This window comes from Camarhynchus parvulus, chromosome 3, assembly GCF_901933205.1.
Source record: "Camarhynchus parvulus chromosome 3, STF_HiC, whole genome shotgun sequence".
Classification (NCBI taxonomy): Eukaryota; Metazoa; Chordata; class Aves; order Passeriformes; family Thraupidae; genus Camarhynchus; species Camarhynchus parvulus.
The window spans coordinates 21,623,536-21,639,533 of NC_044573.1; the positions used below are offsets into that span (position 1 = coordinate 21,623,536).

The 15,998-nt window shown below is 42.3% G+C and overlaps 1 protein-coding gene across 1 annotated transcript; it reads right to left on the reverse strand.

Moving 5' to 3' along the window:
- Positions 1-6,290: 6,290 nt before the first annotated feature.
- On the reverse strand, positions 6,291-15,707 carry ATF3 (activating transcription factor 3). Its single transcript, XM_030945505.1, has 4 exons — positions 15,547-15,707; positions 11,048-11,291; positions 10,046-10,153; positions 6,291-9,115 (listed from the first exon to the last, which is right to left on the reverse strand). The coding sequence occupies exons 2-4, from the start codon at positions 11,285-11,287 to the stop codon at positions 8,918-8,920; spliced, it is 546 nt and encodes a 181-aa protein (XP_030801365.1). The 5' UTR covers positions 11,288-11,291; positions 15,547-15,707; the 3' UTR covers positions 6,291-8,917.
- Positions 15,708-15,998: the final 291 nt, after the last annotated feature.

A 15,998-nucleotide genomic window follows, 5' to 3' on the forward strand; every position in this document is an offset into this window, starting at 1 on the left:
TGCACTTATTGCTGTCCATGGACATTGTACTAGGTTTGTGTGGCCAGGTTTTGGTAGCATTTCCTCCTTTTGAATAAGTGTTTGTGCAATTTAATATCTGCTTTAGCTTCCTGTAGAAGAGTTTCCCTTCTCTTTAAGGGAAATACTTTGCTGTGTGCTATAAACCAGTTTTGTAACATTCTGCTCATTTGAGTATCGACTCCTAGAAAGACAGGAAGTGTCAGTGCAAGAGGGTAGGAGGGTGAAAATACTGTGAAGAAACTCAGATAAAAGTAACAACAGCTAAACAGAGTGCTTCTTGGTGCTTTTTGCTAGATGCAGAGAAGCATGGTATTACTTGAAAGGTGGGTAAATTTTTAACAATAAATGTCTCCTTCCTTTTGTTACTAATTTTAAGGATTTCTTTTTTTGAACCCAGTATTGGTAAACCCTTCAGAATTAGAACAGATAACTGGTTTCTCTAACCACCTTTTCCTCTGTCCATAGATAGTTTTACTGCTACTGGGAAATGTGGCGTGGCCAAGCTCAGACATTCAAACAAATACATCTGACACACACCCATGCACAAACAAACAAAGCAGAACCTTTGATTCTAAACATGAAATGTGAACAGTCTAATACACTAAATCTATTTTCTTTTCTATTGGTTTCTGAAATTAGTACACACAAGTAATTTCTCTAAGTCTTTTCCTACAGTCATGAGGAATGAGGATGTCACACCATCAGATGTGGGGCTTGGAGAATGTGTGACAAGCCCATGGGGGTTAGCAGCAAATGTGGGGGTTACAAGCCCTGTGTGATTCAGTTTGCATGGTTGTAGTAGACTAAAATAAGAGGGGAAGCTCTCACCATGCCAGAATCAGAGGGCTGTGCTTCTCCAAGGCAGGTGAGAAAGGATCCCTGGTTTTAGCCAACGAAAGGTAGCAGCACTTCATTCAGCAAAGAGGTTATTGTACATTTACTTGTTCCCAGCTAATTTCTGTACTCATCTCACCTCTCAACCAGGCAATTGTCAATGGATGGAGAGTTTGGACTGTGGCAGTGGTTTGGATAGCAGCATCCAAGGCACACATGCTCCTCCCTCACAGAAAAGTGTCTTCTGGGTGTCCAAAGCTCTGACTGAACTCTTTCAGTTCTACACATGGGCAATTATGCATGTAAAACAAATCCTTTGGAGGCAGGAAAATTGGCCAAATGTACGCTTTCCACTTAGGTTACAAAGGAGCCTGTAACTGTTCTGTAACCTGGGTAACTGATGTTCTATTTGCATTATACAGAGGATTCTTTTATCTTTTAATGCACATTTGATTCACAGATTGTTTATACTTGGGCTGTCGATATTGCTGGTAAAGATACAAAGTGTAAAATACATTAACGACAAAAAACTCCCCACCCAAATTCCTAAACTCAAACAAACAAGTGAACAAAAAAGAATAAAAAAAGAAAAACACCCCCCCCCAGCCAAAAAGACCCTAAAACACTGTGAGTTTTCCTGGGGTTGAGAGGACTACCATTAATTACTGATGTTTTGAATGGTTTTACTTGACTGTAAAACCATCCAAAGTGAAAATCACATGGCAATAAAATTTACTCTTCTGTTCAGGACCTTTCTAGTTACTTAACACAATTTGTGATTCTTCATAAGGCTTGCTCAAAAGACCCACCTTTTGAAAGTAAGGCATTTTATTTTCCTTGGGATGAAGAAAGGGTAGAAAGAATGGTATTGGTTATTTTCCTTGTCTTTCAGATGGACGAATTGAGGCATTGGGTAGTTTGTGTATTTAAGTCACATGGCACGGCAGGAATTAAAATCTGATAATTAGATGTGTAATGACTCTTTAAGGCCACAGAAAATCTTGGAGTAGCTGACAGACTCTAAAAGCTTCAAATGTGATTGAGGATGATGAAGACCCCATTTCAGGGGACATTCAGGAGATGGCACTTGGGTCAGAAGCCTGTCAGAGGGAAGCTGGGGAAATAGAGCAGCTAAAGGAACTGAAAAGAACACTAAATCACCCTTCAGGTGTATTAGTAATAATTAACCTGTTAGAAAATCTAGTGAGAACTGATGATCAGGGTATGAAGGGAACACTCAGAGGGCTGAGAAGCTGAAGAAACAGAGATAATTCCCCTGCCAGAACCCTCTCCAGGACAGGACAAAGTGAAGAACACAAGCAGAGGATCTGTCTGACACTGGAGTGACATTCAACTATAGGTTGAGTTTTTGAGAAGAATCAGCACTAACCAAGTGAGTTTTCAGTAAAAGGCTCAAACAAAATGGAAAAAGAAAATTGCTGAAATACTAAAAATAATGCACAACACTCTTACTGTCACTCTGGCTTAATCTTTGTTGGTATCTGAGGATTGGAGTGTGGCAAATATGCCACCAAACTTTATGAAAGGTTCCAGGAGAATCCAAGGAACTCTACGCCTGTAATCTGAACATGCAAGTTAATGGGAATTAAGATAAAGGAACTATCAATTAGTAGGTACCTAGAGAAATACTTGAAGAGAGTCAGAATGGATTTTATAACATTTATTTCAGGCTTACAGGCACATCTGGAATTCTTGGAAGGAGTTGACAGATATGGGGATCAGGGATATTCAATAGGTGCATTTTATGACAACTCTGAAGAAGTTTCAGTAAATTCACTCAACAAATAATTATTTCAAGAAACAGAATAGTTATGAATGGAGAAAATGCATATATGTGATTAAAAGGTAGAAAAGGGAGTAAAACTAAGCTATGAACTCTCCCCTGAGGGGCAGCTCATCCAGTGGTGTTCCACAGGAAATTTTACTGGGACATGCAGAGCTCAACACTTTCATGAATGATCTGGTAGGAGCATGAGTAAAGTAGCCAGAAGGTTGATGATGGTGCAACTTTACTCAGGACAGGCAGAAGAAAGGCAGTTTCAGAAGACTGGAAGGAAGACTTTATATTTACATTTTGGAAAATAAAATGGCAGATAAAATTCAATGTAAGTAAACATGAGGTAGTGTATATGGGAAAAATCAGTCCTAGCATCATATATGAAGAGTTTGCCTTGAGTTTATCATTGCTGCTCAGGAAGGAGATCTTGGGATTATGATAGATTGTTGCATTGTGTGGGACTGGATGCTGGGCAGTCATAAAAAAAACCTGCAAACCTGTTTTCTGGAGTTCTTAGGAAAGGGACAGTGAACATCAAGATCCTTCTGTATCAATCCATGGCTTGACCACAACTTGAATACTGCATGTAGTCACAGTTCTTTTCTGTTAAAGGGTGAGGAAATGGTTAGGGAAAGGGTTTCTTTTGTCTTAGGAAAAGTACGATTTTCCCAGAAAAAAACCAAAAAACAACTGGGTAAGAGGAATAATCAAGGATGTAAAATGTCTGCCAAAAAAAAAAAAAGAAAAAGAAAAAAGACTGCTTAGGCTAGGACAAGCAGAGTTCCTGGGAACAGGGTCAAACAAGAAGCTTTCTTCTTCTAAGTGGTGATAGCCCAATGGAACCTGCTGCCAGAAGTTACTGCAGATGCTGGTACTGTGGATGAGAAACTGGTGAGAACATTTGACAGAAAGATCTGTGGAAGGGTACTACCTAAAGAATTCATGGAAAGCTCGTGTGACTCACCAGCTGAAAATAGTTGGTGTGGGAAAGCACCCAGGGGAAGCATGCTCACCCTGTTCCTATTCTTCCTTGGACAGCTGCTTTTGATCAGGGCTGTAGGGAGAGAGCAGGGCTGGGTGGGCCCTGGCAGGGAGCTGGGGGGGCTGCCCAGCAGGAATGCAGGAGCTACGTGCTGTGCTAACCTGGGCAGCAGCACCAGAGCCCAGCTGGCTCCGGCTGAGCCACCTCGGGTGGCAGCAGCAGCAGCCCCAGCCCCAGAGAGCTCACCCAGGGCTGGCACCCACCAGCCTGGGCTGGGATTCCTGCTGTCATCACTGGGTGTGCCCAGCTCTGAGCTGGCTGATATAAAATATTGCTACTCCTCACTGCTATTTGCTGCCTGGGCATTCCCATGCAGCGGGCATGGTCGTGCACCAATTATTTTGGCGGAGTCTACAAATATAAAGATGCTAAGTTCTCAAAGGAGGAGAAGTATTCCAGCTTTAACTCTCTTGGTTTGTTTCCATTTTCTATTTATTCATTTCATAGATCTAATGATTTTTTTCTGAGTGACAGCTCTAGTACATTTACATTGGGGTCTGAAAATCATTAGGTTGGGGTTTTTTGTTAATGGATCACTGTCAGCAATAGTAAATATTTGCAGCCAGAACTGATGTTGTATTAAAAATAGATTCCAGTGTATTCTCTTTTTAACTGTGATGGCTTTGAAGATCTAACAGCACTGAAAATTAGCAAATAACTATTTTTATCCCTAGAGTCAGCAGTTCTGACTCAGTGTCCATTAAGGAAATGAATTTTAAACAACAGGATTCTTAAAAATTATTGTCACTCATTATCTTAACTACACTTAAAAAGGAACGGCATCTATTATAGAAATGAAAATATTCTATTGGTGTAATTACAAACTAATGAAGACCGTTAGAAAGTAATTATGTTAATTAATATCACTGCACATTTAATCTCGGGATGATTCTCAAGGTCTCCAGCTGGGGGCACTGGGCAAACATGAAATCCTGGCAATGGCCAGCGTGAGTGAGGCTGGCACCTAGACCAGGACTGTGCTGGAGGGGAGGAGGCAGGGAAACCAAAACCACCAAGGAAAATGGATGTGAGATACTGTCATCATCCTGGATTTGAGAATTTCTTAAGATGAAATACATCTTATTTTCAAAACTCTCTTGTTAGCGACAAACAGTTGTATGCTTTTCATTACTCGTAAATCATCCAGATTCTTTAGCAAAACTATCCCTTTAATCAATAACTTCAAATTCTAATGGACCCAGATAGAAAAGTTATTGTAAATTTAATTTTGTTGCCATTCAGTCTCTACCTACCTCTAATATTGCTGTTTATTCATTTATATCAGGGAAAGAGCTAGAAAAGAAAAAGAAGATGCTCCTTGTCAAAGTACAGTGTGAAGCCCAGCATGCTTTGAGGTCTGCATGGGCCTGGAGAGAGAGATTTAGCATCTAGAACAATGCTAAATGCTGAAGAGAAGATGTGGCATATAATTGCACAAGGAATACCAACTATGCTATTAGAAATATGTCAGAGACCAATGGTGGTTTCATGCTTTCAACTCATACCATTAAAAAAAAAAATTTAAAAATACCAGCTCAGGAAATCATAGCCCTAATTTTGTTGGTAAGGTTCTCTAAACCAGGACAGACAGATGATTTTTAAGTTAGCCAATTTAGTGTTGAACTGGGTGCTCAAAAGCAGAGTTTGACAGCAGCTATAGGAGAATGCATGAAAGGGTGAATATACTTATGGGGACTGCACAACTGTAAATGGATGGACCAATAAGGAAAGTAAACATTCAACATTGCCAAGCTCAGAGTAGCCTAGATCTTCCTTCCAGATGATATTTTTAACTGGATTTTGCAATAGAGCAATGGATTTCCTGATCCCTGGAGCTCCTGGCCTTCTATCTGGCCTCTGCGTTACAAGTTCTGACTGCTTGCAATGGATTGGAGCCAAAAGTTTGTGTCCACATCACCGGCTGTCAAAACACAGGGACTTCTGTCTGGGTGTGCAGATACTCAGTTTTGGAAAAGCAGGAGAGAACATTTTGTTCATCTTTCCTCATGTTTCTCCCCAGACACACCAATACACACACACAGAGAAAAAACCAAAGCCCTAATCATGCCATACTTCCTTAGTGTCTTCCATGTAATTGTAGAAAGCAATCTAGAAATATTAAGGCTTCAGAGTAGCAAAAGCATTAAACTCATTAGGGAACCAGAAAGTTGAAATAACTATCAGCTGGTTGGTTGCAAGGTTAGGAAAGCTTCAGGAGTTCTATTTTCCAGTCCTTTAATCTAAGCTCTAGGCCATGAATAAGAAGTTAGCCTGGAATTCGCAATCAACCTTGCAACAACAAAATTTTGTTTACACCTTGACAAGCAGTGGACAGTACCAGTTTCACTTTGTAAGATGCTCATTGTTGTAAACCTGTAAAGAGTGTTTGCTTTTTAATATCTCTGTTTCAAGAGAATGAAGTTGCTCCTGCACCTTGACACGTAGAATGAATTAAATGACACATGAATAAATATATATATTAATTCTTTTTTATTAAAGTATCAAAACAAACTTTAGAATAGAAAACAAACTACTTTTTAATGCATTTTAAGCGTTTTCCTGAATAAAGTATACTTTGAGAAAACTCATGCAACATACTGTGTAGCTGTTTAAACACTCTTTTCCTGGGCACAGTCAAGTGACCCTGAGTACCATCATTTCCAGAGCAGCGTGCAGGAGCACGCACACACACACACACACATACAGAAGGAATACAGAGCAGCTATGACTGCACATGTAAAGAAATAAAAATAGATTCTCTTCTGACAATAGTAGTGGTACCATATTAACATTTGGCATGCCGAGTAAATAAGATCAAGCAACAAATGCATGACGCCTGCATCACCGGTGATATGGTTAAAAGCAACCATACAAATTCCCTAAGGGACACACATGAATTCTGTCATTACAGTCTCTGTGGTAACACTTTATAGCCAATCATGAGACAAACAACCCTGTCTGCTGGTATTTGAGAGTCAAAAAGCAAAGCCAAGGTGTACGATACTGGGGCGATGCCTTGGTTTTGTATTTCCCCATTACAGAAGTCAAATAATGAACATTGTTTGACAAGTTTATTGTACACACTCCATGTAGATCTGTTGTCTGGTAATCAGCTGGCCCAATTACATGTAGGACTTGCCCTTTAAACCAGAGAAGTTGCCGCAGAGGCTCCAAACTCTTCTCACAGAACATGGAAAAACTCTCACTGAAGTCAATAGAACCTCCTTCCAATATACAGAAAGATCATGGATTCTTAAGACAGAATTGGACCTAGAATGTCATCTCTGTAATACATTCACTTTTCAGATACATGAAGCACATACCCTTAACACGTGATATAGGACATTACAATATATCCAGATCTTAGGAAATGGTACTAAGCAGTTCTGTTGCAGAATATAACAATCATATGAGGACCAGGTACAATATGTGATGGACTTATGCAAGACTTGCAGGGTAAGAAGCTCATGGCTGAGGTATCTTGAGGTATAGCCTTTAGAACAAACACACAATTTCAACACAGCAGAACTGGTGTAAAATATTATGCACTGTAAGCTCCACTTGTTTTGCTTTGTTTAAATTGTGGCATTAGAACAGTCAGACACCACTGATGGAGGTACAAAATATTGAAAGGTACATTATCTGCACTCAATCATTCAAAACACTCAGTGCCTCATCTTCAAAAAAAGACGAAGGATAAGTGTTTTTAATAGTGGTGTCTCAAGTACAACTGGTGAAGTTTAGGAATATATAATATTAAACACCAAGAGATAAAAGTAAAAAGACAGCCCAACACTTGTGTTTTCAGTTTTATCTTGCTCGCAGTATTTATTAGCTCTACTATTATGATATTAGTGATAAATAAGAATGATACTTTTTTTTACAAAAAAAAATTTTAAGCGTATATTTTATAGAAATAAACAATCTGAGAATTTCACAGAAACATCAGAATTTCAACACTCATAGCTCCCACTGTTTTGTCCAGCAGCTCTTCTACCAGTTCAAAAACATCCAAGGTTAGTATTTAATAAAAAAAATTAAACAATTATTCACTACATCAAAACTCTTGCCTCCTTTAGATTCTAAGTAACACTTTTGATCGACTGTAGTTGCCACTCAAATGTAAAACAAAAGTAGCTACAATCATAATTTTTCCCTCTGAGTCACCTGGTAAAAGGAAGTAATACCAACCAGGATGGAAAAATCTTTGCCAAGCTCTTATGCCTGTAAGAGCTATCTGCATGAGCAGACCCACTGACATCCATGGAACCTCTTCTGTGACTGAGGGGTAATAGCATGAATTAAGGCTTGTAGGATTAGATCCTAGATGAATTTTAAAAAATACTTCTTTTTTTCAAGGTTCAGGAGTCTGGGATTCACTCCTGCAGTTCTTTACTTGAGCAAAACCTCTATCAATACCCCATGCACACTTAGTTCCTTCTTTCCAATTCAGTGGGTTCAAGTCACCAACTCACTAAGTGATGGTACAAGCTGCTCTTCAGCAATTCAAGGAAAAATTGAATCATCCCCGAGGGGTAGTATCTGGGGTGATAGCTCATAAAATACAAGCTAGGCTACCTAGATGTTTTGCAAGGAACTTTTCTTTGTCACACTTACTAGACCCTTCAAATTCAGTCACTGAGATGAGTCACAGAAAAAACCCACATGAGTGCTGTGAAAAAAATGACAAAGCTTGGTTGGAGCTAGAGGGGTTTTTTTTGTGTGTGTGTGAGTGTGTGTTAGGTTAGAATGCAACATTACACATCAGTACATTCTGCCAGAAACCATCTTCCTGGAAATTCAAAAATACTCAGTCTTCTTTCCCTACCAGCAACAAGGAAGAGTAGTGTCCATCCAGCAGAGCTGTCTGTACCCCGCGCATGGCTGGAAGTCATAGTGTTCTAGCACAAACCTGTGAGTGCAGATACTGTATGCTAGCAGAGCTAAAACTTCAGAAGCTGTTGTCTGTAGCTCCTAGGAACAGCAAGTATGACAGGTGCAAACCCTACATTGGAGGCAGAAGGCTCTTCAATACGGTTGAGACCAGATCTTCCAAGGGCAAGGATCACTGTCAAGCCAAAATGATTCTTTCCACTCATGAAAGCAATCTGCCCTTCCTAAAGGCTCTTGACTAATAGAATCCTACACATTATGTCAGACTCCCCCACGGATTCTGGTAGCTGTTAAAAACATTTTAAATATTTCCACGTTTGCCGTATCACTTAACCTTGTAATGTGCCTTCTTTGATCTGTTGAATAAAAAGATTTCTTTCATCTTCAGGTGTCCTCCCATTCTGTGCACGGACTATGCACGTGGGCCTGTGCAGGTTGAGCATGTATATCAAATGCTGCTTCTCGTTCTTCAGCTCCTCAATCTGGGCTTTCAGCTCCGCATTGATCGTCTCCAGCTTCTCTGATTCCTAGCACAAAGCATATACACAATTTTACACTCCGAAGTTCAAGTAGTAAGTCACTGGTTTTTTCTTATAATTGTTGTGTTTAAGGGTGGGAAAGCGTATGGCTGGCAGAGAAAGGAATCACATGTACTTAGTGTGCTGTAACGATGAAACTGTACATTCCCCGGTCAGTAATGGCCTGAAAACCAGGTTGAGAGTTACCTCCTTTGGCCTCTAGAGAACGTAATGGAAGTTGAAAAGCAAAATTCAAACTTGTATTCACTTATGGTAACAGATATGAAAAGAATTCTTGCATCTTCTGCAAAATTATTCTGAGCTTTTTGGGTCAAAAATTGACCCAAAATTATTTACGCTGCATCTTAACTCCCTGGAACATCACATATCTATAAACCCATGTTAAGCTAGCAAAGTACAAACACAGCTTTTTTTCCCTGCCCCTAGATATAGGAATTTACAGGCCTGTATACCTAGATACAGGCCTGGTGCTACTGAAATTCAGTTTTATATCACAGCACAGGAGGTGAAGATGAGCCTGGGCTCCTAGGACAGAGAATTCCACATCACTCTCTTCATAAAGAAGTCAGAAATTATTTGTAGGTGCTTGCAGGCTCTCCACAGTGAATATTTTATGAAATGTGATTTTACTTCTTTTTTTGTTCAGTGTACACATTCAAATTCACAATATTCCCATAGACAAGATTGGTCACTGAAGTAGTAATCTCTTTTCACTCCTACCATGCTACCACTTGGGGCCAGTTTCAACCAGGTTTGGATTTAATATATGGCATGTTTATTTTTCATAACTACTGTTTTTAAGGGTTTACCAAGTTTTGGGGGACATCTTTCTGACTTCCTACTATGACAGAACCCTATGCTGTCTGTTTGGATCCTGGCAGGATGACAGATTAAGAACAATTCTAGCCAGTCACTTACTTTTTGCAAACATTCTGTTTTTTCCTTCTTTTTGTTTCGGCACTTTGCTGCAGCAATTTTATTCCTTTCCCTTCTTCTCTTTTTTCTTTCATCCTCTTCAGGAGAAAACTGTCCCACAAAAACAGATACACACAATCTATAAGGTGCTGTAAACAGGAGAACTGTATTTTGATAACTTCTGGATTTTTAAAATCAACATGGAGAGTGCTGTCAGTGCTCACACCATGAGTTACACAAAAATGTGATTCTGACCTTGTAGAAGGACAGGAACTTCATTAGAATTGTCAATAAAAACCCTACTGGAGGGGGGTTGTATGCAATCTATATGATGGCTCATTTAAAATCAGCGGTACTCAAAAAACTTACTGAATGTCTCCCGAGGCTCCCACACCTCTGTCTCTCCTCCATTTCCCAGGGAGGAAAAGGAGGAGGGGCACAGGAGCAGAATGTGTCATGAGTGAGGCTGCGAGAAGTGAGTGAATTAAAGGCAGCACCAAAGAGGGCACACTGTCACACTTCCTTCTGTTTCCTGAGGAAGCTCAGGCCAAGGTGTAACTCTTTCCTTAACTAAAGCTATTTCTCCACTTTCCAAGAGCAATGTTTTTCGTGGATAGTGTCATCTTTAAGCAAAAACATAGTGTGGATATAGCAGGTCCATGCCTCAACCCCCATAGGTTCTGCTGGGCTGTCCTCAGGGAAACAGAACTACAGCAGTGACTTATTCCTAGTTCAGCCACCAGTGGGCAGGGAAACCAGATTAGCACTTGCCCTAAGCACTGTAAAACATTGTCTGTAGTACATAATTGAAAATCAAATATCCAACCATGAGAAATATCAGAGTGTTTGCCTGAAGCACTCAACAGAAAGCTAAGCAGCTGGATTAAGAGGAAACAAGTATGGCACAGAGGGTTGTCTGTAGTTAATACACTTAGTGGTCTTGTGGCAAAACTTTGTTAGCGAATTTTAATCATTCACACCAAAACTCTGTTTAAAGGGCCTTACCTCTGTTTTCAGCGTTGATGTTTCAACTGGCCTTTCAGAAACAGTCACTGTGTCCAAAGTGGAAGACATCCTGTGGAACTGACGCTTGTTCTGAATGGCAAACCTCAGTTCCTCCTTCACCAGGGGGGTTAAATTTGTGAAATCATCAAACCCCAGTGACCCTGCAGGGGACAAAGTGGGAACAATTGCGGAGGCGCTGACTTCTAATGCAGATACCTGGCCTGCGTGTTGGACCATCATTTTGCTGAAAGATAAAAAGAGATAATATTGATAGTCTTTCAACAACTTCAGAAAGGCAAACATCATCTCTTAGAGGTATATTTCATACTGTGAATAATACTGTAGTTACATTGTTTCAGTCCCCATTCCTAGTCTACCTCAATCTCTCAAAAGAGACAAGTTAAGAATTTGGAACTCAAAAAACCTTCAACTTTATGTTAAGTCAAAGTTAGCATTTAAAAGTAAGAATATATCAGCACATGACACAATTTCTAGGTCTTTCTGAAGCTTAATATTTTAAAAATTGTGTGCAAGTATGTATACTGTTAAGTTTTAAACTGGTAGTGTGTGGCAAATGAGAATAGAGTCAATAGGAAGAGAAAGAAAATAAGAACAAAAATCAGAAAGCAAATAAGTAGTATTATTATTTACAGCATAGAAGGAGAGTAAGAGTATCTTCATCTTCAGAGCTATACCACCACAAATTCCAGCTTCAAATGGACAGAGCAAGCCTTATTCTCAGCTACACTTAGCTCAATGAGTCCTACTAGAAACTGAAACTTGCTAACCACAGCAGGATCTGTCACAAAGTTATCACACTCAATTTTACAGAGTTGTAAATTTGGCTATACACCCCTGAAAAATAGTTAACAATAAGAGCTGACACAAAGGCAAAAGTCTCTACATGCTCTGTGGCTCCACAGCACAGGCTGAGTTGGAGGGATTGACTCATGAAAAATGTGAAGCCATTTTTTTCATTCCTTTGCTCTTGTAAAACTCAAAACTGTCCTTATGTGCCCTCTATGAGAGGCTTGAAATTCTTAAATATTTATGGCTGGATCTTCTGCTGACATAAAACAGTGTGATTGAAGAGTCTTTAGGGGAATTATGTAAATGTAAACCCATGGAGAAACCTCATTTCTAGTAGATTTCTGAAGGAAACTAACCTATCCAACAGTGCTCTCTACTTTTCTCTTTTTAGTGATTCTTATTATTTATTTTTAGCCAGTTTTGAAGGGAGAGAGGCCCCATGTGCTCTATGAAAACTGGTGGCCCCACTGAGGGAGAAAGAGGCAAAACAGCAGTCATCCAAACACAGTGGGTTTGCTGATGCACACATCCCTGCAGGTCACAGCCCATCTCTCACCCAGCAGAGGTGAGATAAGAAGTCTGGAAGAAAACTGAGCACCTTTTGTGTATGGTCCAAGGGACAAAAGGTGCAAATCCACAGGAAAACAGATTGTAATACTTCCCTGGTTCACAAAGTGACTTGTGTTAAATTGGATTTTACTACGCTGGTTTTCCAGCTATCGTTGGTGAAAAGATTTTTGTTGTTGTTGTTGTTGTTTTAGGTTTTTTTTTAAAGTGGTATGGATAACTACAGCATGTAATTATCTACTCTGGATTAGAACCACAATAATTACAGGAAAGTCAACTGTAATTAACTTAGTGCAGGTAAGCAAACATCTGCCTCGGGGTAGCAGTGTGGGGAAGCTAAATTTCCACATGGTCAATCCAGAACTGCACAGTTCCCTCTACGTTACTTCTGGAACCCAGCAAGAAATGTTTGGGGTCATGTGCCTTGAGAAGAAGATAGAATTTACTCAGAGATATCTAAAAATACACTGTAAATCCACACAGGTGCAAATGAGAATAGAACCTGGTTCATCGCTGTGAGGCAAACACAAAAATCAGAGGAGTGTGTGAATTGCCTGTTGCTGGAAAATATCAGGTCCAACTGCAGTCTTCCTCACTTCTTCCTCACCCAGTCACCACAGAAGAGCTGAACATTTCCCAGAGTCTCAGGGTGAGATCCTGACCCCAGTGAAATAAAAAGGACTTTTTCTGTTGACCTCAACGGGGCCAGGATTTCACCCGTAGTTATTCAAGATGGGGAAATTATTTGGAACAATCTGTTATTCAGAAAGACCTTGGGAAATTTATGTAATTCTCTTCAGAAAGCCCCTGCTCATGAGTCACATTTAAAGTACTGATACAGTTTAATCCTATAATCTCAGAAAGCTAGCAGTTACTCTTTTCCAGCAAGTCAGAAATGGCCCTATTAATTTCGAGCTGAAGTCTTCCCAGTATAATTTACCATTTACCAACATTCAACCATTCAACTAATTTAAACAGGCTAATTCCAGATGACACTGAACCCCTCGCTGCCAGCAGAAATTTCAGTTATTTTCACTGACTCAGTGTCCTTGAATGCTGATGATGGCTTTGTTCAACAAAGTTAATTCTGTATAATTCAATCCAACCAGGATTCTTAAAGTAGCAGTAAAACTGTTTTTCCAGCCTCCAAGATAATTAGTTGGGCTAATAATTTTCAAGCTCGGCTGGTTTATTCAATTATTTTTCAGTTTGGGTGAACTTTTAATTAAGGTCAGCAGCAGCACCAGAGGAAACCAAGAATGTGCCTGAGAAACTGTGTTAATTGTGGATTTCTAGTAGTTAGTGCTGTGTACCACAAACACCACCAAAACCCTACTGCAATGGCTTCAGGTCCTCTCACCCACCTGTCACTAGTGTGTGAAAGAGGAGTGGTCAGGTGCCCAGAGCAGGAGAAAGTGTCCTTGACCGTAGGAGCTGGCTGCTCTCCTGCCCAGACAGCTCACTGCCCTCCCAATCATCCTGAAATGCAACTCTAATTGCTCCAACAAGGTAGATGTTTGGCAGTTTCTGAGGGACAAATCTGTTTTCAGAAATGTTTTACAAATAGGAAAATTAGATTTTATTATTAAAAAAAAATGCAACAGGTTGCCCTTCCTTGTCCCAATTTTTGTACAAATCGTCCCTCTGTCCAAAAGCTATGCAGAGCACTATCTCATTTCCTCAGGGTTTGGGAAGGCTGGGGAAGCAGTAGAAATAAGGGTATCAAGCCTTAGAGCGTGATTCCATCGTGGCCTCTCTGCTACAATCTCTGTTTACTGTGTTAGACCACGCACATGTCCTGCAGTTGCTGCCACTGGAGGTGCTGAACACTTCTCAGCCCTGCCCTGCTCCCGGCACAGCTTGTTCCCGGGCTCAGTTAATGCTTCATTGCTTTAGCCTTACTTCTGGAATTCTCAACAGTTTTACCCTCCCTATTCAGGTAGGTTCAAACTACTCTATTCATTCGTTCTCCCCCTGCCTTTTGTTTGTTGTTTTGAAGATGATTCTTTTCATCTACAATGAGCTTTTACATCTCCTCTGCCAAGATTTTAAAATCCAAACAGGCTTCCTAGCTGTGCACTTCCATTATTTAAGGATATGCTTGTTTAATTTTAATATGGAAAGTGACTACTTTCAGTTTTTTCTTGCTTAACAGCAGATGGCTGACTGTGCTTCTTGGTTTTATTTCTTCATACGAATTCCTTTTCCTCTGGTGCTGATGCAATAAACCTTGATAACCACTGAGGTTAATCTTAAACAGCATTAAGAGCAATTACAGTTCACAACCTCTGTGCACGCTAGTTGACCTTAAGCTTTCTGACATCCCGCATCGCTCCCGAAGCATTTTCTCTGCTGCCTTTCAGTTTCTCAAGCGCTGCTACTAGGAGGAAAATCGATTTCCAGCAGGAAACCCGCTCTCTGAAAGAAGTTGGCCGTTGTGTCACGCCTGATTTGCTTAGGCAACAGTTCCTGATCTACCCCACGCCAAGGAGGGGACACCGGGACCGAAAGGAGAGCGGATATCCCCGGCTGTCACGAGAAGTTCCCGGTCGGTTTACGGGAATATCAGAGATAACTCTGCTCGCGGCAGTGCGGGTTTGTCATGGCCCGGGCTGTCCCGCCGCGGCTCCCCCGTGCCTGTCCCCGCCGTGCCGCCGCCGGCTGTTCCCAGCGCCGGGCGCGGCCGCTCCTCTCGGGCATCCCGCGGCTCCCGGGCTGCCGTGTCCCCGCCGCGGCCGCCACCGCGCGGTGCCGAGCGGCGCTGCCGGCCGGGGACAGCCGGGGCCGGGCGGGCTCCCCCGGCGCTCACATCTGGCGGCAGCCCGGGCAGGGGGTTCCCCCAGATGTGAGCGCCGGCACGGGGCCGGGCGGCCGGGGGGCTCCGGTGAAGATCGGCGGGGCCGGGGGCTCTCCCGGAGCTCACGGCAGGCGGCGGCACCGCCGCGCCACACTTCGCCCGGGGCGGAGAAACTTTTGCCGGTGGAGCGGCGCGGGTCCCCCGGCGGGCATCCCTCCATCCATCCATCCATCCATCCCTCCGCGGCGGGACAGCCTCCCGGAGCTCAGCCCCTCGTCCCGCCGGCTCGGGCAGTCCCGACCGCCCCTCTCCTGCTTCCACCTACCTTCCTGCCGCCGCCGCCGCTGTCCCGGCAGGAGGGAAGGGGCTCGGCAGCCCCGGCGCGCTGCGGTCCGCGCTGCTCCGCCGCCTCCCGCGGGAGAGCGGCTCCCTCGGCTCCCCGCTCCTCTGCCGCTCGCCCGGGTTGCATCACCCCTCTTTTATAGCCGAGCGGGCAGCGCTGGTATTTACTCTGGCGGCGAGTCCCTGGCTGATGTCATGCTATTAATAGCCTCTCCGAAAGAGAGGGAGGAGGGAAGCGGGCCGGGGCGGTGATGCAAGGCTTCCCCGCCGGCACGGCTCGGCACGGCACGGCACGGCACGGCACCGCACGGAACGACACCACCGCACCAAGCCGGGCCGAGCAGCATCCCTCGGCACCCCGACAGACCCCTTCGCCTTCGCTCTTCACCACTCTCCCCTTTATTTATTTATTTATTTTTGTTAAGACTCCGAGAG

What these genes read in the sequence shown, in the direction of transcription:
- ATF3 (XM_030945505.1), bottom strand. Translation starts at nt 11,287, where the DNA reads ATGATGGTCCAACACGCAGGCCAGGTATCTGCATTAGAAGTCAGCGCC. An exon ending in CATCAACGCTGAAAACAGAG is followed by an intron (nt 10,154 to 11,047) that starts GTAAGGCCCTTT and finishes TTTGTGGGACAG; the next exon opens with TTTTCTCCTGAAGAGGATGA. An exon ending in AAACAGAATGTTTGCAAAAA is followed by an intron (nt 9,116 to 10,045) that starts GTAAGTGACTGG and finishes GCTTTGTGCTAG; the next exon opens with GAATCAGAGAAGCTGGAGAC.